This window comes from Ammospiza nelsoni, chromosome 2 (genome assembly GCF_027579445.1).
Source record: "Ammospiza nelsoni isolate bAmmNel1 chromosome 2, bAmmNel1.pri, whole genome shotgun sequence".
In the NCBI taxonomy this organism is placed as follows: domain Eukaryota; kingdom Metazoa; phylum Chordata; class Aves; order Passeriformes; family Passerellidae; genus Ammospiza; species Ammospiza nelsoni.
Window position 1 is genome coordinate 84,912,232 of NC_080634.1, and position 23,358 is coordinate 84,935,589.

A 23,358-nucleotide genomic window follows, 5' to 3' on the forward strand; every position below is an offset into this window, starting at 1 on the left:
GCTTTGAAATATTCAACAACTGTGTGTATTAATTTAATCCTGGTTTTCCAAACCTTTTGTTAAGATTCATGCCAAGAGATTTAAAGTGGCTAGCTTGTCTTGAGATAAGAGAAAGATTTCTTGTAGTTTAGTAATGGATTAGCAAACAGAAAACAATATTGAGAAGTAGTTTATCAGCTTTGAGTTGGAGTAAAGATGCTTGTGGTCCCACAGACAGATGTTCAGTACATTTAGCAAAGATAGATACAGAATACAGGGTGAAGAGTGAGATGATGCATTTTGTTTAAATGTGTTTAGGGTATTCAAAATTGTTTGACTATTGATAATTAAAGAATTTGAGTTTCTGACATGTAAGGAGAGGCTGAGAGATTCAGCCTGAAAAGGAGAGAAGGGTTAGGAGTATTTTTTCCAGTGTATAAGTACCTAGTGGGAAAAAAACCACTCCTTTTTTTTCCTTTTTTTTTTTTTTTTTTTTTACATTGTGGGTGTTCAAACACTGGCACAGGCTGCTGAGAAAGGTTGAGTAGTCTCCATCCCTGGAAACAGCTGGGATCTGACTGTACATGGTCCTGGGCCACCAATTGTAGCAGAGGGTGGGACTGGGAGGTGTCCAGAGATGCCTTGCGAAATCTTAACTACTATGAGGAATAGGAAATAATCTCCCAATAGTGGATGACTGTGCTATGAAGGGATGGATAAATACAGAGCGTTAGTAAATGCAAATACAGAATATGAGAAAAAACAGCCACACCTCTGTATTTACAAGAATAGGACCTAAATTAACTGCTAGTCAAAGAGTTAAATAAATATTGTGATTTACTGTTGAAAGCTCAATGTACAACATCATCGATATTTCGTGCCAGTCATAAAGGCAAATAAAATTATATTACTGAGCAGGAAAGGAGATGAAAACAGGGCAGAAAGCGTCTCTCTTCCTTTATAGAAACCATTGGATCATCCTGTTGTGCATACTCAAAAGGAGTCTGGTTGAACTGGAAAAAACTAAAGAGTGATGGTTAGGAGTAGAGGATGGCTTTGTACAAGGTGGGGCCCAGAACAAACATCCTTGTGCTTCCAAAGAGATGACTGAGGTGTGATCATACAGTTATGGACGGTGTAGAAAGTGAAGGCGAAGGGATCATTCCCTGTATTATTGTGCACCTAGTAGAGAACATCCAGCAAAATAAGAAATACAACAACAAACAAGCTACTGAAGAACAACCTTTTAAACATAATTAGGTGTGTCATTAAATCACAGAGCCTGCTGTCCCAGGACTCTTAGGTGATCAAGCTCTTGAATGAACTGAAAGTGCAATTAGGTGAAGCAGCACTTCTTGCCATGTTCATTGAGAGGCCATGTGTGACCTTGGGTTCAGGAAATCTCTGAAACTTCCTGCTTCTGGGAGGGTGTATTGGAGCAAATCACTCCTAGACTTAATGCTGTTGTGTCTTTTCTTTAAGTATCTGCTGCAAGTTATTGTTGGAAAGAGGGCACTTGTCTAGATGCATCTTGGGTTTGGTGAACAGGGTTGTTCTTAACCTCTTGTTGGAACGGGTGGGTAGCTGAAACCTAAGTCAATAATGATGACTTCTTTTTTCCTTGCAAATCAACATTCTCTCCCTTGCTCATTTTTTGCTTCTTTTCTCAAGGGATCACTTACAACAATATTTTCACCTTTCATGTAAGGAAAGCATGTATTTAATTGTGACTGTTGCGTGATGAACTCAATGACAAAAGATGTGTGGTATCTCTAGACACAAGGAAGTTTGTATCATGTTCACAATTTATTTTTTATAGCTGGTCACATCCTTATACCTATTACTGAAATCCATGCCTTAAATGTTTTACATATGAGATGTAAGATCAATATTCTTTTTATTGAAGATTTTACAAATTCCTTTAAAGGAAACCTTACAAATTCCTTAAAAACTTGCTCATATTGTATTGAGTTCAAATTTCTCATCCTTGGAGATTTTGGGGGCAGTTATTCCTCTCTTTTAGGCATGTTCTATTTTTTGTGTACACTCATAAAATCATAATCTTCCTAACACCAGCTGATAGGATTTTGTTTTCTTCTTGAGGCATTGGGTGCCCTCATAAGCCCTGTCTTCAGGCTGGTGCTTCAAAGAAATCAGTTCCCCTTCAATCACAATGAGGATTATGCTACTCTGAGGAGGCATCTTGATTCAAATTTCCATTTAGGAACTTTTATATTCTGTTGCACAAAGGTATCTAACAATTATCCTTTGCAATTCCTTAAACAGATGGTATACACTCATACAGAATTGATTACTGTACCACCAAGCTTTTCCTGGCAAACACGTAAGAGTTTGTGGGCACCACTTCTGAACTTGGGTGGCTCGAAGTCAGCAGTGGGGCGAGGGAAGGGCCATGGGGCGTGCTGCACACCCTGGAAAGTGATCCATTGTTTCAGGGAGTAACTGCTCTGTCATTGTGGCTCCACAGATCGAGGGATGAGCATTATCTCAGGCTCCCCAGGCACTGGTGATGGAGGGGGTCACACCTGCCAGGGTGTGGGGTGTGTGGGGTGGGCTGGGAGGTGATGTACCTGCCCTGCCCCTGGGCAGCTCTCTGTCCTGCCTTCCCCCTGGGGCTCCCTGCACAAGGTGGCTCTCAGGCTCCAAGCTGGAGGAGTCAGGTCCTTCTCTTGACACCATGTTCTGGTTGTTTTGAATCTTCTTTATGTTCATCTCCAAAAGTTTTGTATTTGTCTTCATTTTGTGCTATCTTACTGAAAGTGAGGAAATTTTCCCTTGCCACACTTAAGTAAGCAAGAGCTTTTTTGGATTTGTGGGTTTATTCTCTCCGGGCAACCTTAAGCTTTACAGGCTCTATTGTTGATCAAAGACTATTTTAAATTTTTTATAATGCCCTGAAGTACATTTCCTTGAAACATCAAGATTGCAAATTCTTAGTTTTACAAACCCCATTTGGAAAAGCTCTTACTTTCTTTATCAGAATCAGTTTTGTATATAAATTCAGTGTGTGAGTGGCAAATACTCTTTTGAAGAGATAATTGCATTCAAAGAAATTAAAAATATAGTACAGAAATACACATAGATGTATCAGAACCCCTTAATTAGCAATAATGTGTTTTTAGCCCATGCAGGCTTTCTAAGGTCTGTGCTCTTTTTCAGCCTTGTTCAGACTGAGCAATCTCTGTGACAATTCTGTTGAAATCCCTGAAATAACTTTCAGAGTTAGGATCTACTTAAGTGACTGAGATGACAGAGCCTGGCATTTAAGAAAAGATCCAAAGCCTATTGGTGCTGATAAGAATTTTAATATGTACCTCTCTGGTGGCTTCATATCAACTTGCGTTGACTTGTGATGTTTGTGGAAGTAAATGTTGAAGAGATGAATACATTTCTTTGGCTAAAAGTTGTATTTAAATATGTTTTCCTTTTTTTCAGTATTTTATTAAGAACTATATTTTTTATGCCATTGAAATGATATCTGATTTTATACGGGTGCATCTGTTTACAATGAACTTATTTCTTTATATTATTAGGGCTTTTTTCAGAATTGATTATAGTCAGTGTTGTTATTGAATAAGTCTCACCCAAAATTCTTCACTATTTGTGGACTAAGTGGAAAAAACCCCATCAGGTAGGGCACTGAACTGCTTGCATAAACAGTTCTTGAGAAAACTATATCTATTTTGAGTTCCCAGTAGACATTTTAAATTAGCATGAAAAGCAAGATTATTATGGTTTTGGGTACTGTCATGATCTAAGCTCCCAAGACAAAGAATCCCTTGTTCTCAAAGCTTTTTCTAAGATTCCCTCACTGCATAAAATACATGATCATCTCTCTTCCCTTTCTTACCCTTCCCTTCAAACCATTTGAATTCAGAGTAGGCAGATCTTATGCTACAGATGCTATAACACTTAAAATGGATAAATTCTAGTATATGGAACATATGGAAATTATAGTGAATCATTAAAAAAATGTCCAGCCAGAGGATCAGTTTGTGTATCAAAAATTTTTTAAAGCATCATGACAAATATGATACTGAGGATTTAAACCAGCTGACAGCAGTAAGAATTTGACCTTGGTCTAGTAAACCATCCTGAATTTAGGGTGCTGTACATCTGCTCAGTGCACTTGAAGGTTGTGCCCTTTAGTGACCCAACTTCATCAAGAATATGCAGATTACTTTTGATTTTTCCCAACCCAAAGCTGACTGTGTTAGCTTGATGACTTAAAAAGCATTTTTTAAAAAAATGTTGAATAATTAATATAGCACTTAAAAGGAGGTTGATCTTTTTGATGCCTACCACTCACTTTGCTTAGAAGATCCCAGAAGGATGTGCTAGAAGGGAAGCAGTGCAAAAGTGCAATGGTCCTTTCCTCTCCCACCTGCCCTTGGCAAGGGGGTGCTGATCTCCTTAGCCTAGCTCAGAAGCCTAGATTAGCCTCCCAGTTTCATGGTATGCATCCTTCTGATCGAAGTGCCTTTGAGCTTTTTGTGAGGACTTTGATCATTTGTTCAATGTCTTTATTCTTTCTTGCAGTATTTTCTTTGAAAGAAGGATTTTTAAAACCTCTATTATTGTGGCAGTTTTCACTGAAGCTATTTCAATTTTGAAATACTCCAGCCTTCAGCATCTGGTTTTCAAACTCTGTTGGATCAGGCTGGAAACAGACATCTGAAGTGACTGTTTAGCAAAATAATAATTTTTTTTCCCAGTGGTCTAGAGTGAAAAATATGCAAATATAAATAAAATGAGCTCATTTGGAAGGCACTGAGCTTTAATGAATAACCATTTATATAACAGCAAAATAAAGCAAATTAAAATTTGTTGTGAACACAAGCTCTTTTAAAAGAACAAATTAAATGAACATACTGAGAGTTATATCATGACACTGGAGGCGTTAATAAGCCAGATCTCTGCACGAGAGGTGCTGAATAAAAGAGGAATCAAATAAGATGTTCACAGAATTGGCACACAAGTGTTCTTATTTCTAGCATAACCCTATCCAGCCTAATAAATAACAACACTCTGAGTTTGAAATCCTACTCTAGTACATTACTTGAGATGAAACAGTGAGGAAAATTAATCTGTTGCCCATAAACCCTGTGCAAAAATTTCCCCAGAAATGGCAGAATTTCACTGGAGGGTTTGTTTGTTGGTGCTGCATCTATATCTGGAAATTAGCATCAAACTGAGTGTTTTTCTTCTCTACAAGGCTGGATGGTTTTAAATGGGGAAAAGCAGCAAGAGGAAAATATTTCAAATATCTGCTTTGTTGTTCTGGGTCTTCCTTCCTTCCTTCCTTCCTTCCTTCCTTCCTTCCTTCCTTCCTTCCTTCCTTCCTTCCTTCCTTCCTTCCTTCCTTCCTTCCTTCCTTCCTTCCTTCCTTCCTTCCTTCCTTCCTTCCTTCCTTCCTTCCTTCCTTCCTTCCTTCCTTCCTTCCTTCCTTCCTTCCTTCCTTCCTTCCTTCCTTCCTTCCTTCCTTCCTTCCTTCCTTCCTTCCTTCCTTCCTTCCTTCCTTCCTTCCTTCCTTCCTTCCTTCCTTCCTTCCTTCCTTCCTTCCTTCCTTCCTTCCTTCCTTCCTTCCTTCCTTCCTTCCTTCCTTCCTTCCTTCCTTCCTTCCTTCCTTCCTTCCTTCCTTCCTTCCTTCCTTCCTTCCTTCCTTCCTTCCTTCCTTCCTTCCTTCCTTCCTTCCTTCCTTCCTTCCTTCCTTCCTTCCTTCCTTCCTTCCTTCCTTCCTTCCTTCCTTCCTTCCTTCCTTCCTTCCTTCCTTCCTTCCTTCCTTCCTTCCTTCCTTCCTTCCTTCCTTCCTTCCTTCCTTCCTTCCTTCCTTCCTTCCTTCCTTCCTTCCTTCCTTCCTTCCTTCCTTCCTTCCTTCCTTCCTTCCTTCCTTCCTTCCTTCCTTCCTTCCTTCCTTCCTTCCTTCCTTCCTTCCTTCCTTCCTTCCTTCCTTCCTTCCTTCCTTCCTTCCTTCCTTCCTTCCTTCCTTCCTTCCTTCCTTCCTTCCTTCCTTCCTTCCTTCCTTCCTTCCTTCCTTCCTTCCTTCCTTCCTTCCTTCCTTCCTTCCTTCCTTCCTTCCTTCCTTCCTTCCTTCCTTCCTTCCTTCCTTCCTTCCTTCCTTCCTTCCTTCCTTCCTTCCTTCCTTCCTTCCTTCCTTCCTTCCCTTTCCATAGTTAATGGAATTTATAGACAGCAGTTGTACACCTGTATGAATCTTGATTTTATGTGAGAATTATTTTCTCTCCAGTATCTGGAATGCTAAGTATATTAATTTTGGTTAAATTTATGTAAATGTTGGGTTTTCTTGCATATCATGAAAACAAAGATGTGTTTCAAGTCCTTTTTCACAAGTAAATACAAGCATGTACCAGCTAATCTGAACAGGGGGCTGTACCAGACACCTCCTGAAGTCTCTTCCAACTTCATTTTATTTTGTGGTGCTGAACAGGATACTTGCAGGCTGGCACAAAAAAAATCTTTACAGAAAGTTTGGCAGAATTTTACATAATGAGGAAAATAGGCAGCTTCATGAAATTCATAAGAGATAACAGTACTGTTATCCAATTTAGATAATAAACAATAGGTATTTTAATGTTCCATGCTATGGAAAATATTTTGATGGATAAATTGAATGTTAATTTTAAAAATTCAACTTGTGTTAATTCCTATATCTCTTGTGCTTATGTTTTTTCCTTTGATGTGTTATAAAAAGATTGCCAAACAAGTGTCAGACAATTAGTAACCACCCACCTAAGCGGAATGGTACAAAAAACATTTATGTGATGCCTAATTACATTTTATCTTAGCACTAATAAATCCTCTCATGAGCATTTGAGACAGGGTAGTCAGGACTTTCCTCCAACTGTGGAAGTCTTCATTTTGGAAAAAGAGCAAGGGGAAATCTGCTCTTACCTGTAGTGAAGTTTTTGCCCAATCTGGATGTGATACAATTCACTTGTCTCACAGACTCAAATCTCAAGTGTGCTGTTCCAGTAGATAGTTCTATTTTATATGAATAAATGAGATAAACTGGCAGAACTTGTGGAAATCATAGTGCATTTGTGCAGCCCTCTTTGAAAGCCTCTGCAGCACACCTTTCCACCTAAAACTTCACACTGGTTCTACACTGTGGTTGTCACTTCATAGGTGCCAGTCCTTAAATTGATTGCATTTCTAATTTTTCATTTTTGTAATTTAACAGCTGGAAACAGTGAAAGTGATGGCCAAGAAGTGGTGAGGAAAATAAAAGAAGAAACTTTGACTGGAAAAGGTACCATATTATATAATTTCCTTTAAGAAACCACTTTTCCTCTCTTTTTGCTGTCATCTCCTTTGATATGAGGACCCCTTGTGTAATGCTACATTTTTTTATTTTTTTTTTAATTTGGGGCACTGGAACAGGTTGCCCAGAGCAGTTGTAGATGCCTCCTCCCTGGAAATGTTCAGGGCCAGATTGGATGGAGCTCTGAGCAAACTGTGGAAGGTGGAGTGGAGGGTGTCCCTGCCCATGGCAGGAGGTTTGGAACTACATGCTCTTTAAGGTCCTTTTTTCTCAAATGGTTCTGTGATTCTATGAACTGAATTCCAGAAATAAATCTGACTCAGGGGTAAAATGCATAGGGTATTTCTTAAAAAATGTTTTCAGCCTGGTTTGACTTTACTGTTTGTCATTGACAAAGGGTTGCCTGCAACTTACACTCTGCCTGAGTATCTGTATGTGTATGATTTAATAGATGGGAAAAATTCAGAATACCAGTAATTTTTGCTAAAGGGAGGATGACAGCAGGTAAGAGTGTGTGCTCTTTTACTTTGCTTGTTTTAGGAGCTAGCAGGTTTTTTAAAGATCAAGGCTGCTTGATTGGGTCATTTGACACATGGTAAGAGCTTATAATACTTCACAAATAAAACCATTTTCTTAAACATAAATAGACCTTTCATATCAAACCTAAATTCCTATCTTCTGTGATTCTTCTCTTATTTCTTTTAGATAGATCATCCTTCCTGATGATCTATCATGTTTGTAGAGGTATAAGGACAGCATAGCTTGATAACTAAGAGAAAAGGCGTGTTCCACACTACCTGCTTTGTGATTGCCATTTGCAGTTCGTGGTGGAGGTTAGTGCAGCTCACATTTTTGTCCCTGGGTGTCACTGGGCGTGGTTCCTAATGGTGCATGATGATTCATTCCTGCCACTTTGACGCATAATTTCTTGGCAAAATTATAGAGCAGTGTTGCTAGTCCAAACTATTTGGGATCTTCATGGCTTCTTCTGAGATCTGATTCTGTTTTTGTACCATAATTACTGTTATGATTATCAAAATACATGTTAATTATTGTTTTAAAAAAACCCTTTCATTATGATTTATCTTTTGGCTTAAATAAATGTGCGTCCATTATAGCCTCAGGATACATGTATGCTAGTTAAAAGCATCATAAATTAAGGCACAGTTAGAAGGATCATAAAAGGAAAAAGGTAATTATCACATCATTAAAGTTTTTTGCTGGAAGTTTCTGTGCAGAGACCAAAACCAGTTGGAATTAACAATGTCATGTGACTTGCATGAATCTGAATAAACCAGGGTCTGTGTTATTTTCTCCCTCTGTGTGATCACAGGCTTTTCTAGCACTCCAGTCCTTCTTGCTTTTTCTAGGTAAAGTCAGTTATAGCCCTCAGTTATAAACTTTTAAGACAAAGATGTCAGTTTGAGGAAGCTGAAAGTGTAAAGTCAACTGAAGTTGTTCCTCACTGTAATTATTTTAACTGAGGTTTAAGTAATCTCAGGCCTCGATTGGTTTGTCCTAAAAATAAATTGGAAGAGTATTGTCTTTTCGAAATTTCTCACTGATTGAGGAAAATTTGTATTTAAAAGTGCAATGTCCTGTGCAAAAGACTTGTTCAGAACTGAGAGCCACCCCTGTGTTACTGTTTATCAATGAATCTGCACTTTGCTTTAAATATGATGTGTGTGTAGGTACTGTGACTGTGTCCTTGGTTGGCTAGATGATGCTTGTATCCAAATCAAAACACTGAGACAGGGCTGTGCAATTGTATTACTTTTCAAAGTTCAAGATCTGTTTAGTCACTGCATAAAAACATTATTGGTTGTCTTGACCCTTTCTCCCTGCTTTTTCTTTGAGCATTTTTCATGGCCCATATGAAAACACTTCTTTACAGAAACTGCTTCCATCAGTAACATCAGACTCTTGAAGGAGAACTACTCAAAATAGTACTTTTGGGCAGCCAGTGTGGTCAAGGATTGGGACAATATAGCTCTTATGGACAAACAATGTGAGATGCCATCAGTTTGTTATCTAGATCTCAGATTCCTTAGAATGAAGAAAATCTCCTTGCTTTTTATCAGGTTAGACAGCAACAGGGAGCAAAAGACCTTGTCCTCTCCTTGTTGCCTGGCTGAGCCATACATAGCACAATCATCCCCAGAGACAGCTCTGGGAAAATGCCAGGCTTATTGAATGCAAGTAATTACAATGTTTTAAGGCACTGTCATCCTTCTCTGTCTTGGCCTTGTCTGTCTGGGGCTCTGTCTGATATCTAAGGGTAAGTAGTTTTACTTGACATAATCTGTACTTACTTCTGGGACAAGTGAGATTCAAAGCATGTACATAAGTAATTCCTATGAAGCAGCTGAGGAGCAATAATGTGCTAACATTGCAGAGGAGGATAAAGGATAGTAATAAAAAGGGCTATGCATGCAGGTGATGGGTTTTGGTTTTTTTATTGTTTTGTTTTTTTGTAAAAGCATGGCAAGACATGAAAGGATGGACAAAGCTTCTGAATACAGGGAGGCAGGGAGCCTGGTTTCCCACCCTGGAGGCATGGAAATCAGAGCCAATGCCAAAAGAGAGTACAGAACTGGAGAGGAAAGCAGTTGCAGCCATTTGCTACAAAGCAGTGATGCTAAAGGACTCAGAAAATCTAAATAACATAGTAGTTCCTCTCTTCCACCCACCCCCTATCCTGGGGCTGCATCAGAAACCTTCTTGGTTCCTCTCCCTGCTGATTCCAGACTGTTTAAGTGTCCTCCTTGGTTTTGAGTCTCTGTTCTGGGTAACCTATTGCAAAGTGTAAGGAGGGAGGATGTACGTGGGCAGTTGAGAGGAAGTAAATAAGCTACAAGTCCTTGGGGCATGATAGACCCAGTCAGCTGAACCATCAGCACCTCCTCCATGATAAAGAAATCCCAGCCCTCAGATACCCAGAACAGGCCAGAAGTAGTGCTGCATTGTCATTAAAATTCTCACACTGGCGCTATTTCCAAAAGACCAAGGGCAACACATTGCTACAGCATGAATCATAAAGCTGGGAGAAGCCAGGATGTGTGGACGTTTATCTTGCTTCCATTTGTTAAATTGGGAACTTATGTTGTTAATAGTGGCAATTATATGGCTGGGAAAATTGTTGATGGCTTGGGATTGCCACAGAGATACTCTAATTGGATAAATCTCTGTAATTTGCACATAGGGTGTGTCTATGTTAGTGTGTTCATTATTTAGATCAGTTGGGTGCTTTTCAGGCAACCCTCAGCTCCTGGCTGCTTGCTGAGCACAGGTTCCTATCAGGAAGGGCACTGCAGGTCCTATCCTGGATTCCCTTTGGACAGGACTAGCCTGGGAGGAGAGTTGCAGCAGTAACAGAGCAGTTCTGCATGGGAGCAAACTTCAGAGTTTATCTGAGCCTTCCACAGACCTGCAGCAAGTGCCTATGTCAGGCGTCCAGCGCAAACTGAGCTCCAGAAATGGACTTATATTGATCCAAACTGCTTGTTTGTGCAGCCATAACCACAGTTACCAGTGGTGAACAAACCTCATTGAGCTGCGGAAATGGGAAGTTTCTGTGATAAAGTCAGCTCTCAATGGTACTGAAAAAGAATCTCTCAATTTACATAACAGAGTTATATCTCCTGACTCAGTTACCCTCAGCTTATGTCTCTGCAAATGAAAGCTGGTTTTAGCCTGATGATTACAAACATACAAATGCTGGAAACTCATATATAAACATGAATGAAAACTTCATTCATTCCAGCAAAGGTTCATGAATGCCAATGGAATCAGCAATTAGCAAAACTTTATGCATAAATATCAAATAGCACAGTACCAGGGGAAGGCTCTCACATCCAGAGATTGGAGTTGCAACTAGAGTCAAAGGAGAAAAAAATTATCATTTAGTGAGAAAAGAGGGTGTAAAAGTCTTATTAAGCGTAGACCTCTTCAAAAGAAGAAGCCTGCGTTTAATCTCACCCAACATTTTTGCGGCAATTTAAATAAAACCACAATTACAAAACTACCAGCTAAATTCACAGCCTTCATGAAACTTCCATTTGAAGTCAGGAGAGAAAGGAAGACGAGACTTTCTCCCTCAGAGCCAGAGGAATGCAGAGGTTAGCATAGTGGCAGCCAAATTGTGTCATTTACAGTCTGACCCACATCAAGACAGCATGGGCCAAATAGTAGAATGAATTGTCTTAAAAAAATTTGCAAGCATTTAACAAGCCTGGCTTTTTCCCAGAACTTTCTCTAGAGATGTTTATGCTACATGTGGCTCAGCCAGGGAATAAGGAGATGACAAAGTCTCTTGCTCCCTTTTGAAGTATAACTTGCTAATAAAAAAGGAATTTTTCCTTTTTGTTAGAGACCTGAGATTGAAGAATTGCTGTGAAAGAAGATGGGTTAATATAGTTGTACCATGTGTAATTACAGAATAACTCGTGGGTGGTTTCTCCACCAATGCTTGCTGTGTTAGGCACCATTTTTAACAGAGCAGTCCAGCTTTTTCTGCTCTGTACCAGAGAGTTTGTTGTTAGCTTTCCCTGCAGGCTAGAGGAAGTAATCTGCTGAGTTCTCAAATTCACAAACTTTTAAACGTGGTGGCGGTATTCCCATCATATAAGCTGGAGTTGTCTTCAGCAAAGAGTTCAGTTCAGCAAGGACTGATGCCTGGTTAATATGTGCAAAAATGTCTGACAGGACTTTTTCTTTTGGATGGCATGCCAAAGGCCATCATTATGGAAGCGGTTGTCCAACCAGTCAAAAATAGTGCAAAATATTTGTGTTTGAGACATATCTTCTACAAGTGTGCATAAGCATGTGTGAGTTTATGCTTGCCTTTGTGTAATTTTTTTTTTTTTTGGTGGCGTTTTGAATTGTAAAAGCGTCACATCTTGGGCTTGTGGCTGGACCTAATGTGGTTACTTTGTCTCTTCTACCACATCCTATTGAAATATCCTTTCTCTACCACTGCTGATGCTGAGAGACCTGCAGGATTGGTTTAAAGAGCTTTCTGACAATGACAGCGCAGTTTCCACCTGCCTGGTTTCTGTTCTCGGGCTGGTGCATCATCTCCAGGACTTGGCCTTGGCAGGTGAATGACTGCCCTCAGTTGGAGTTGGACAGCTGAACACCAGGCTTATGGAGACACCTTGAAAGCCAAGGTGGTGATGTGAATGGGAGCAGAGAAGTCTCAGTCTGACAGTGCTCCACTTTGCAGGACCCTGTGTGGAACTGCAGAGTTTTTCTGCTTTGTCACTTGATGAACCTTGCCTAAACATTAAGATTTATTTTCCTTCCTCATCTGAGGTTATACTAGGTATATTCAAGCCATATGAACATATTTGAATATTGAAAAGCATTGGGTGTGTTAATATAGATTTGTGACTGGATCCCCCCCATGCACAAGGATGGAAGACTCTTTTCTGGAGACCAAGAAAGTAATGCCTGGGCTGATACTTTTTCTCTGTGCTCATAGCACTTAAATCTCTTATCCAGTAAAGCTGGTGACTTTTTGCTTCATATTAAGCAGGGAAGATTTTAATCCACAGAAAGGTGTCTCCAGAGCCCTCTGATAAAATCACTTAGGTTAAAACTTTTCAAATCAGTTGTCCTGCTTTTCTGTTTGTTTTACATAATTCTTTGATGCAAAACCATGGTTAAGTTTGTTAAGCCTGTTTGCTTATGTCTTTTCTTGCTCTCCTTTTGACTTCCAGCGTAACGTGATAGAAGATTTCCCCTCTCAGTTCTTGTAGGTACTTAAAACAATAGAGAACCCCCTATTTTTTGTGTTTCTTGAAACACTTTGGGAATTGAGTGGTCATGTTAACAGTGTGGCATATCAGAAATTAAGAGCAATATGAATATGGTTCACATAGCTGAAGATGAGTTGCATATCTGGATTCTGAGATGGAGATAAAGTCTTTCAAATGTGAAATGTATTCATAATGCAGACACAAGCTCTGCCTGTTGGTTTCCTGAATTCCCATTTCCATTGGAAATGTGAAACACATTTCATTAACAGGCTCTGCCACTAGGAAATGTGATTTTCTCTTATTTAAATTATCTCTAATTGAAACTTAGAGACAAAGAAGTGCACAGGTGTAGCTGTAGGCAGAATAACAAAGTCCCATCAGATGTCTTGAAATCATTTTCTGACTGTAAATCACCAAAGCTTTGTGTGACTAATGGCACCAAAGCTCTGAGGTTAGGATTTTGCTGATTGTGCTGCCCTACTGAAGGCAATCTGGAGAAAGGGAGTTTCAAATGAAAATTGCCTCTTCAAGTCTGGAAAAAGCTCCCATTTCAGACTTTCACAGGATTTTGATCCTCTTGTATGCACTTGTAGAGTCATGATGTTGTGCAGTGGCTGAATAAAGGTGCTCCTGGGTTTGTCACATCCTTTAATATGCCATTATTTTTTCCATCTCGATCAGTAGTTGCAGGCAGGTTGTGTGTGAGCCATTTCTAGACCTTGTCTGTTTTCAAGAAATTTGCCAGCATATACTGAAAGACAAAGCCAAGAAAAAAGCAATTTGTGTTCTCTCTGGAATGCTTTCATACTTCTCTTCCAAGAACTACATTATATAGACCTATCTTCTGTGAGTTACATGTAGGGCTTTAGAAGCTAATTTGCTTATAACAAGTAGAATATTTTATGTGGAAATGTCATTGGCTTCTGTACTGGAAGCCCAGCTGCCAAGAGCATGGAGAAGTTGTGGGCGGAAGTAAATGTGGGATAAGCAGAGCCTGTATGCTGTGTGAGCAACCTGCCAGGTATGAGCTGCACATCAAACAGCAGATGCTGGTCAGCCTGTGTGTACAGGCAGTGCCAGGATTTCCTTGTCTGCTCCATCCTTGCAGCAATATGGCAAAGCTCCAGAGGAGGAACTGCTAGAGAGGAGCCTCTGCACCTCCAAGGACCAATGCCACTGTGCCCATGCTTAATTTGTTCTTCAAGGACTGTTTTTCAGTGGCACAGAATTGAAGCTGTGAATAGATGTCCCATTTCTTAAACGAGTTATGAGCCAGGCTCTCCTCAGCAGTGCCCAGTGACAGGACCAGAGGCACTGGGCACAACCTAAAATGCAAGAAAATCCATTTAAAATTAGAAAAACTGTATGTTTTTATAATTTTTTAGCATAAGAGCTTTTGGTTATCAGCACAGGTTGCCCAGTGTTTGTAGATTCTCTGTCTTGAGAGATATTCAAAGGCCATCTGAACACTGTTCTGGACAACCACCTCCAGAGGGCCCAGCATGAGAAGGGACAATCTCCTTCCAGCCCCAGGCACACTGTAACTCTCTATATCTTGCACATTTTAGCTGCCAAACCCACATGAAACCCTGTCTGCTTTGTGTGTCCAGACATGAGTATGGGTACTGTAACTACACAGCTTCAGGGCCTTCCAGACACTGCATCAGTGTTCATACAGTGCCAATATTAAGATTTAAGTGCATATAGTGATAGGAATAGCAATAATTTGACCAGAATGCAGTCTTGGGAAGCAGATATTTGAAAAGAACTTCATAGCAGTGTAAAAAAAATCACATCTATTCAAGTAAAAAAAAAAATTCTGTGGAAAAAAAAGAAAGTAATGCTGATATTTAGTGTAAGAATGACTCTGAAGCAGCTTCCATTCTTGTTTCTTTTGGCGTTTTGGATTTCGGTTTGTTTTATTGTTGTTGCTGTTGGTTTTTTATTTGTTACTGTTGTTTGGGTGTCTTTTGTTTGTTTGGTTTTTGTTTTGTTCTTGATTTTTGTTTGTCTTTATTTTCAATTTTTGTGCAGGGCAAAGACTTTTTTTTTTTGTTAAGACTTAAGTTTTAAAATACAGTTTCCAAATTTAATTTGTTCAAGATTACGTGATGTGTGTCGTCTCTGCCACATTTCCATCATTTGACTGTAAATTATCATGCTCATGTACACTTTGAAACCCTTCTTAGCCTAAAGTCTTGCAGAAAGTGTCCAATGCCAGCATTTTTTAATGTCTTTGTTGATAGCTGGTGCTAGAAATCCTTGCTTGTAAGAAGAAAAGTAAATATTCCTAAAGATATTTATAGGCTCTTCAATTAGCCAAACATTTAACATGATAATCATGACAAGCCTAATAATCATGTCTCAGTTTGGATTTCTCTTCATATATTGAGGCACTGTTTCTGCACAAGGTGATGTGAACTGTTTCCACCACCTGATTAATTTCCCCAAGATAATGCTCATCTGTGTTTCATTCCTTATTTGATTTTAACATGATGTCTGCCACTGACTTCTCTTACCAAGATTACTGTTGACTTCAGGCTGCTTGGCAGGAGTGGCTCTTCACAACTGATGTGACTTGAGGAGACAAAATAAATCAAATCATCTTTCCAGCATTTACTTTGACCTAGTTGAAAAATAATCCTTGCCAATGTTTTAGCTCCCAAGCATGAAAAATGTGGGCCTGTGGTTGGAGAGAGATCTCCCTGGCTCTGGGCAACATTTGCTGTTGTTCTGCATTTCCTCTTGTTGTACTCCAATCTCACTTATGCTCACTTGTGCTTTTTAAAGAAGTAATTTACAACAACTAAGCTTCCCGGAACATGGATCTCGTTTAAATGATACATTGTCTGTACTTCTGTCTCTTTAAGAATTCGATGGCATATCAGAGGGAAAATGAAAGGAGGGAAAAATAATATAAGGCAAAAAGCAATTTCTCCTTTTCAAAACTTTGTCATGGCAGCCGGGGGCTTCTGAACTGGAGGTTTGTAACAAGTTAATTTTCCAACCTAAATATCACAGGCTTTCTCCCAGCTTACACTCAACACTTGAAAGTCAGTCCATGCAAAAATTCCATGGTCCCAGTTGGAACAATTTTTTGTGAAGACAGAATTTTTCCAAGAGATATGTCTGTTTAAATGGGGGTATTTATTGGCAAAAGAGAGAAAGAAACACTTTTACACTCATATCTATAAAATAACACAGAGAAAGTGCAGAATCTCTGTAGAAGGGATTAACTTGAAAAGTGGCAGTTTGTGTTCAGCCCGATCCAGATCAAAGGCTTTTCATCCCAACTGTGTTTCTTATGTCCCAGCCTGCTGTACTATAGAAGACAATCTTTGGTTTAGAATGTAGACCTTTGAATCTTCTTGAATTAATAAACTTCAGCTTATCAATTTGGGTTTCTTTAATAAGAAAGATTTTGCAAAAGTTTGTTTAAAAAACATATTTCGTTTAAAATGGAAATATCCTGTGCAAAACACTTTTGTGTGAGTCTGAGCCCTCTTTCCATCAGTCTATTTGGTGTTTTTTGTTTTTTTTTTTTTTTTTTCCTTTGAGCTGATGCAAAAATTAATTGTTCTGTCCCTGCCTAAGTGAAATCTTCAAATGGGATTTCCTTCCAGGTTTTTGTTTCTGAAAGTAGAAGACAAAGCACACCTCCAGTGCCATGAAGGCCTATACTTTGAAGCACTAGCTATAGATAATAGATGGAGATGTCAAAAAATGTGCTTATTTGGGACAGAACAAGGCTGATGTACTGAGCAGCTCTCCTGAGAATCTTAGGCTCTTCCTCCAGTTAAAATAATCTCAAGTGGCTGGAAGAAGTCTGCTATATTAGAAGATACATGAAACAACTTTTTAGTCTGGAATCATAATACTGTAGTTACCTTGACTACCAATGATATATAATATATTGTGTTTGCCTCTCCAGGTGCCCTTTCAGTCAGCCCTACAGACGAAGAGACAGAATATTGTTTGTCTGTTTGTTTGTTTTTAATTCGCTTGAGTCATACCTCTAGAAAACATGACATGCTAGTTGGAAGGCAGTACCCATTTCTGTGTTTCCACCCAGCAGGAGAAAATAGTATGTTTGCCTTTACTTGCAAAAGAGGCCAATTTGTTGTATCCAATTAACCTTTTCTTCATCTCAGTGCAATCAGAGCATTTAGGGCCATGTTTGCATTGGTTGGTGAGCACTGTGCCCCAGGGTGTGTGTGCCTGTGGACATGGGCAGGACCTGTGGCTGCAGCAGCTCTGGGGAGCTGACAAGCCGAGCTGAGATGTCCCTCACCCCCTCTGAGCTCTGGGCTCTGCTCTGTCTCCCTGTCCAGGCAGAGCTCAGCCCTCTCCGCCTTGTGCAGGGGGTGCACAGTCTGCAGGAGAGACTGAGACAGAGATCTTAGTAGCTTTTATTTTGTTCAGATGACAAAGAGCTCCTCAGGTAATATAAATTGCTGGTGCCAAAGGTAATTTTTCAAGGGTAGTCCAGAAATACCGTTCTTAGGCTGTGTGAAAACTTAGCATCTATATCCTTAGTGTCTTAAATGTAATTTTACCTTATTTTCCAAAGATAATGTTTTGAAACAAAGCCATTCTTTTGTCCTTCCAAAGTGTTTCCATGGGGGTTATTTTTCAGAAGCTGGATGCAAAATGGCTAATCCCTCATTTCAGCTGGAAAAGTGCTACCTGCTAGCCCGTTTTAGGGATTTGTAAGGCAGTAAAATGAGGACAGAACAGGGGATTTAATTAATTTATTTCAGCCTACAGTAAGAAGATCATGCTCTGGGGAGTTTGAGTCTGTCATGGGGGACAGGTGTGTAAGGAGTGGGTGGGGGCTGGAAGGAAACTGTGGCTGTGGGTCCCAGCCTGGGTCTGTTCTCTGCAGCTTGAGGAGGAAAGGACCTAGGTTGTGCTTTCCCTGCTGTCTGGCTTCATGGACCCTTTCCACAAGCTGCCACTGCAGCAACCTTTTAAAACACACCATCTTCTGGTGCTAAAAATTAGTGATGTTTTTCCTCCAGTTCCTTTTTAGCACCAGGTGGGATTGTATGTCACTGATGATATAAAGAGTATTCCGTCTCAGAGGGATGGTATAAATTTATGCTGCCAGAAGTAAATTATTCTTTTACTTGAAAAATAGATTATTTTACTGAGCTATTTTTTTAAAAAACATTTAAAAAATAATTTCTCTTTTTTTGCAGGCTAATTTCAGATTTTGCAGATTCATTTTGGTTAATATTTTTTTAATATAGTCTAGCCTTTGAGTTAAATAAAAATTAGCCTTCTACTGCAATGGATGCTATAAAAAGGAATTGTACCAATGTATTCAAAGAGCAACTGAATCAGACATATAAAATGGGAGAAATGGGTGAAAAAAGGAAAACAGATAAGAGAATGATACAAGAAAAAAAACACAGCATGAATTCCACATTTCATGTACCATTTTCTTTTTGAATGATCATATTTTTTAATTTAGTTTTAAATTTAATCCAAAATAGACAGTTAAGACACTGATGTGCATATTGATGAGCATACTAAAGGCTGAGAGGAAAGGGAGACTAAGGAGAAAACCAGCACAAGTAGTAGGCAAGGATGAAGAAGCATGTGAAAACAGAGAGAAAGAAGAACCTGGAAAGAGGTTGCTGCCACAGGAACTTGAAGGAGCATAAGATCATATCCAGAAAATATGTGCAGGGGTTGACTGTTTATTTAGTGTTTATGCTAAGCAGACTTTTGAGTAGATGGTCCCTGAATAAAGAATTGGAGTTGCTCCATAGTTCAGGATTTTATTGTTGGAAGTTGTATTTACTACACTAAGGTATTAGAGAAACTACACTAAGATGTTTGAGTCATGTCCTGGTCAGCAGTGACAGATCTTTCCCAGCTGTACCTGCTTGCAGGGATGAGCTGGGTTGGCGCAGTGCACACAAGGCTTGTTTAACTCCCCAGGCAGCATGTGTGAGGCTGCAGGCTTTATTCTATCCCTTAGCTTGTATATTCCCCCCTAATGCTCCATCCAGGAAAATTGTGTGCTTTCCTTTCCATTCTGTATGCTTAACTTTTCTTGTCTTCTCTGAAGATCTTCCAAAGTGTTCAGCATTCCTGGCACATTTGTATTTCCATCTCTGTCTCTGTTTTTCCTTTCTCTTTTCCTCACTCTTTCTGTCCTTTCTTTACTCTATCTCTCTTTTTCCATCTTTCTTAAAATAAAAATAAAATACAGAATGGAAAATACAGCTTTGTAACACATATCTGCCTGTTTCATATTATATCTAAGATAGTACTCATGCACTCATAGGAATTGCTTTGCATTCTGTGCTTTGCATACTGCAAGCCAGCATTACATATCAATGGTAACAACCTGTAGTTTTATTGTGCTTTTTCATTTTCATTTTTAAAAATTATCCCACATTAATGGTGCTTGTACAGTCAGAAAAATTGCACATTTTTAAATGGAACAATGTGATTTGCTTTTCTCCATATTTTATCCACTATGCTAAGGTTTTTTAGTTTCTCTTTAGCTGGCTCCTGAGATGGAGACATCCTGCTGCCCAACCAGGAAAAACAAGGTTCTTCATTGATTTTATATAGGATTGGAAGAGTACACATGAATGACATGGATTGCATGATATCTTTTCTCTGGCAACTATTCTGTAGAATTAGTTTCAAAGCTGTCAAATTTAAAAAACATGGAGTAAGAATGACATGTTATGTCCAGTGGCTGTTTTTGTCCTAGGAAGAGGTATCATGCTAGCCTTGGGAAAAGCCTGAAAGATAACTTCCATTATTATTCAACTGAAAAGCAGAAAAGAGTGACTGAATCATTAAGCTAATTTTCTCTGAAGGGGATGAAATAGCTATTGATAGGTTTTCCTCTCTTCTTGTGTTTCTGCCCTCTTCATGTCAATGGCTCCCTGGCATCTCCATTCCCACTGAACCATCCCTCTGTCCTTTTCCAAAACCTACCTTCTCAAGCCTTTCTGGCTTCCTTTTTTTTATATCTTGGAACTACAAATTCTGAGTTTGGCTGCCAAAGGCAAGGCAGAAATAGGTATCAGTGGGCAGACACAGAAATTTAAAGGCAGGAACTTAACCTCTACTTATCCATCAGTGTACTTTCATCATGGCCCCCAACCAGTTCCTTGGCAGTGTGGCTCTCTTTTGCCTTTGACATGGGAGCTTTTTAGTCATTCCTTGCACAGATCAATTCAAACATTTCCTGCTTCTCTAGGTTAGCAGGGAAAGCCCCTGAGTGATGCTGTGAGGAAGGACATGGCATGGAGGCACAGAGCTTGCCCCTGCTGTCTGGGGACTGGAGACCCACACTGCTCCTTGTGTCTTGTACAATGGAGGCTGAAAGGGCATTGCAGATCACAACCACTGAGGTTAGAAGCCCTGTCCATTCCTCCCCCTCTCTTTTGTGGCTTGTGCAATTGAAGTCCTTCTATCAGCACATATTGACCCAATTCTCTAGCATTATTAAAATCTGGGAAGCTATTTTAGTGGTTTTATGTTCATTCTGGACATGAACAGCAAGCAGGTAGAAACCTGTGAAACCACACTGGAGGTCTAGGAAGATAGAATGGGAAAAAAAACCCCAACCCAATTAATGTTACTTTTCCTTTATTAACTCTTTTTTTTTGTTTTGTTTTCCTTTTAAGTTGACCTGTATCCTTCCCACCTAGGGGCCAAGTAACTCCTTAACTCCTAAAAAAGCGAACATTAAAGGAAAATAGATATAATATTATGGTCAGAAAAGAACTTGTCATTTATGCAGGATTAAGAACTGTGAAGCATTCTGTACCTAACAGTTTGTACGATTACGTTCAATAAACATGATTCACAAAGCTACTTGATTGTTGCATTCATATATTTCTAACCCTTGTGGGGGGAGTATTATAGCCTTCTAAATAATGGGGTTTAGGGCTGCAATTTCATGTCTTCTTGAAAACTTACAATTGACTTTAACCTAATCAGGGGTTCTATCTCATAATTTCAAACGGACTGCCTTAATTAGAAACTTGCCTCAGATTTAATGGGGAAGTGACAATTCCAGCAATTCATGTGGACAGGTGCTCAGAGGCACTGAAGGCACTGAGGCCAGAATTTTGATCCTAGTTGGCCATAAATTTGTTCTGGGAGGTGAGTCCCATGGCTCTTCAGATCTGAATCATAAGAAGTGTGCAGGCAGCTGTTATTCCCACCCATGTACACCCTTGCTACTAAAAGACCCACAAACTAAATTTCTCCATTTCTTCAGTCAGTAAGAACTGTAATTCAGCTATGTATTTTAAAATGCATGCCTTGTAATATTTTTGTTTCCAATGAATTTACAGTTAATTGCAAGGATTATTTTGAAGGCTTCTAAACCCTTATTTAGCCTGTACAGTGCTGAATAGTGGTGTGATTTCTGTATATGCCAGAGTTCATATATGCTAATCAGTCTGACTGCTTAGAAAACACTGCATAGCATTGGGCTAATTTGCAGGGAGAGTAGCCTGCAAAAGTTGGCTATTAGCTGGTTTCAGTCACCTTTTGTCTGCACATTGCCTGACAAGCAGCTGGATTCTTGTGCGTTCCCAACAGCCTGCAGTTCCAGTGCAATGAGGCTGAACCAGGCTTTTCTTTATTAAGGAAGAAATCAAGCCAAAAATATTCTCTGTAACTGCTGTTTTCTTTTATTCATGGTAGTTACAGGCAACAAATCAAAGATCCTAGTTGCTTTATGTCGCCCTGGTTTTCTAGGATTTTCTAAGCCTTCTGATGTTGACATTCTTATAGTGAACTTTCCCACACACTTTTTCTGTAAACAACTCATTGTTTTTCATTCCTTTTGGAGGAGGAGAGATTTGATGGACTGTCGGTTTGACCTTTGGCATTGCAGAGGTGTCACTGTCACCTTCCAATCCACTATCACCCTTGTAAAACTATAAATAGTGGAGTCAGAGAATAAAACTTCCCTTTTTTCCTTTCACCTGAAAGCGGTGTGTGCCTGTGTCCTTTCATGTCGGTCGGCGACATCTGGAGAAAAAGTGTGTGGGAAAGTTCACTATAAGAATGTCAACATCAGAAGGCTTAGAAAATCCTAGAAAACCAGGGTGACAGCTTTATACTGTACACCCTTGCCCAGCATATATACACACTTGCAGGCATTTTGCAGTCCTTCCTTTAATGAACTTCTCATTCTGAAGAGGTCACACTCTTCCAGAACATTGTTTGTTTTTCTCTGCTTGGGAGCAACGCCTTGCACGGATCTGCAATCATTCCCCTGTTAAGTGTTGTCTAATTGCCCACTTTTGCTTCATCTTTCAGGAAGTTCCTAATGATCCTCCCAAGACTCTGTTGAGCTAAATATTTCTGTGCTGTCAGCAACTTTCACCACCTGTCTGTTCAGCCTGCTCTACAGAAAATTCCTAACACCTGGCACCCAGCACTTGTTTGGGTATGGAGCAAATGAACCACGGCGTTTCTCTGGGGGCTGCTCAGAGCTGGCAGCAGGTAGAGGCAATGACTGCTCCTGGTGAGCAGGACCATCAGCCAGCCTTAGAGTCAGATGCACAGGGAAAGGTTCTCCTTAGAGTCCAAACAAACCTGACACTGAAAACCTGGTTGGTTCTTTTCCCAGTGATGTGTGTACAGAACAGCAAATACTCAGATAAAACAAACAAGCATGACTTGGAAATAGCCAGTGCTTTTGCTTCAAATCAACCCCATCTTATAATAGCAGTTTTACTAAGCTCTGTGGAAATGAAGAGTGAAGCTTGCAGGTTGCAAAAGCAGGAGCTGAAGGCACCAAGAAGGCAGCACACCAGGATGCACAGCAGCAAGCTGCTGCTGTGTAGCATCTTTGGAAAGAGGATATTTTATTCAGGAGTTGTCCTGTAAATTCCCTACCTCGGTGTGTGGGTGTCAAGTCTACTGAGAAGATGGAAGAGCAAGCAGTCAGACACAGAGCAATGGGAATGCTGTGTCGACTGATCAGAAACCTTGTCTGGAAAGTGAAGCTAGTTTTAAGTGAATGCAGCAAGGAAATATATAGGAAAAAGTTGGATAAATTTGGAGGTTTTCTCCCGTTTTGTTGGAGTGAGAGAAGGAGTCAGGGAAACATGAGCAGCAAGAACATCAGAAGGCTTTGTAAAGTTTTTTGTGAGCACTTCAACGTGTGCCTTTAACCTAGATATATTGAACTGAAAGGGTTGCAGGTACTAGCATGAAGATAGAAGACTGGATAAGTGTAAGAGTCTTTGAGTTGCTCTTTCACGACATAGAGGATTTTTATCTCACAAGGGAGAGGTTCAAGAAACAGATCCAAGCCTA

General features: G+C 39.8%; 1 protein-coding gene across 1 annotated transcript in view; it reads left to right on the forward strand.

The window, feature by feature from the left end:
- The window catches only part of DHRSX (dehydrogenase/reductase X-linked), a 161,450-nt gene that overhangs the window by 43,331 nt on the left and 94,761 nt on the right, over positions 1-23,358 (forward strand). The window contains exon 3 of the mRNA XM_059494079.1: positions 7,202-7,270. Coding sequence (XP_059350062.1) covers positions 7,202-7,270 — 69 coding nt within the window. The remainder of the gene's footprint in view (positions 1-7,201; positions 7,271-23,358) is intronic.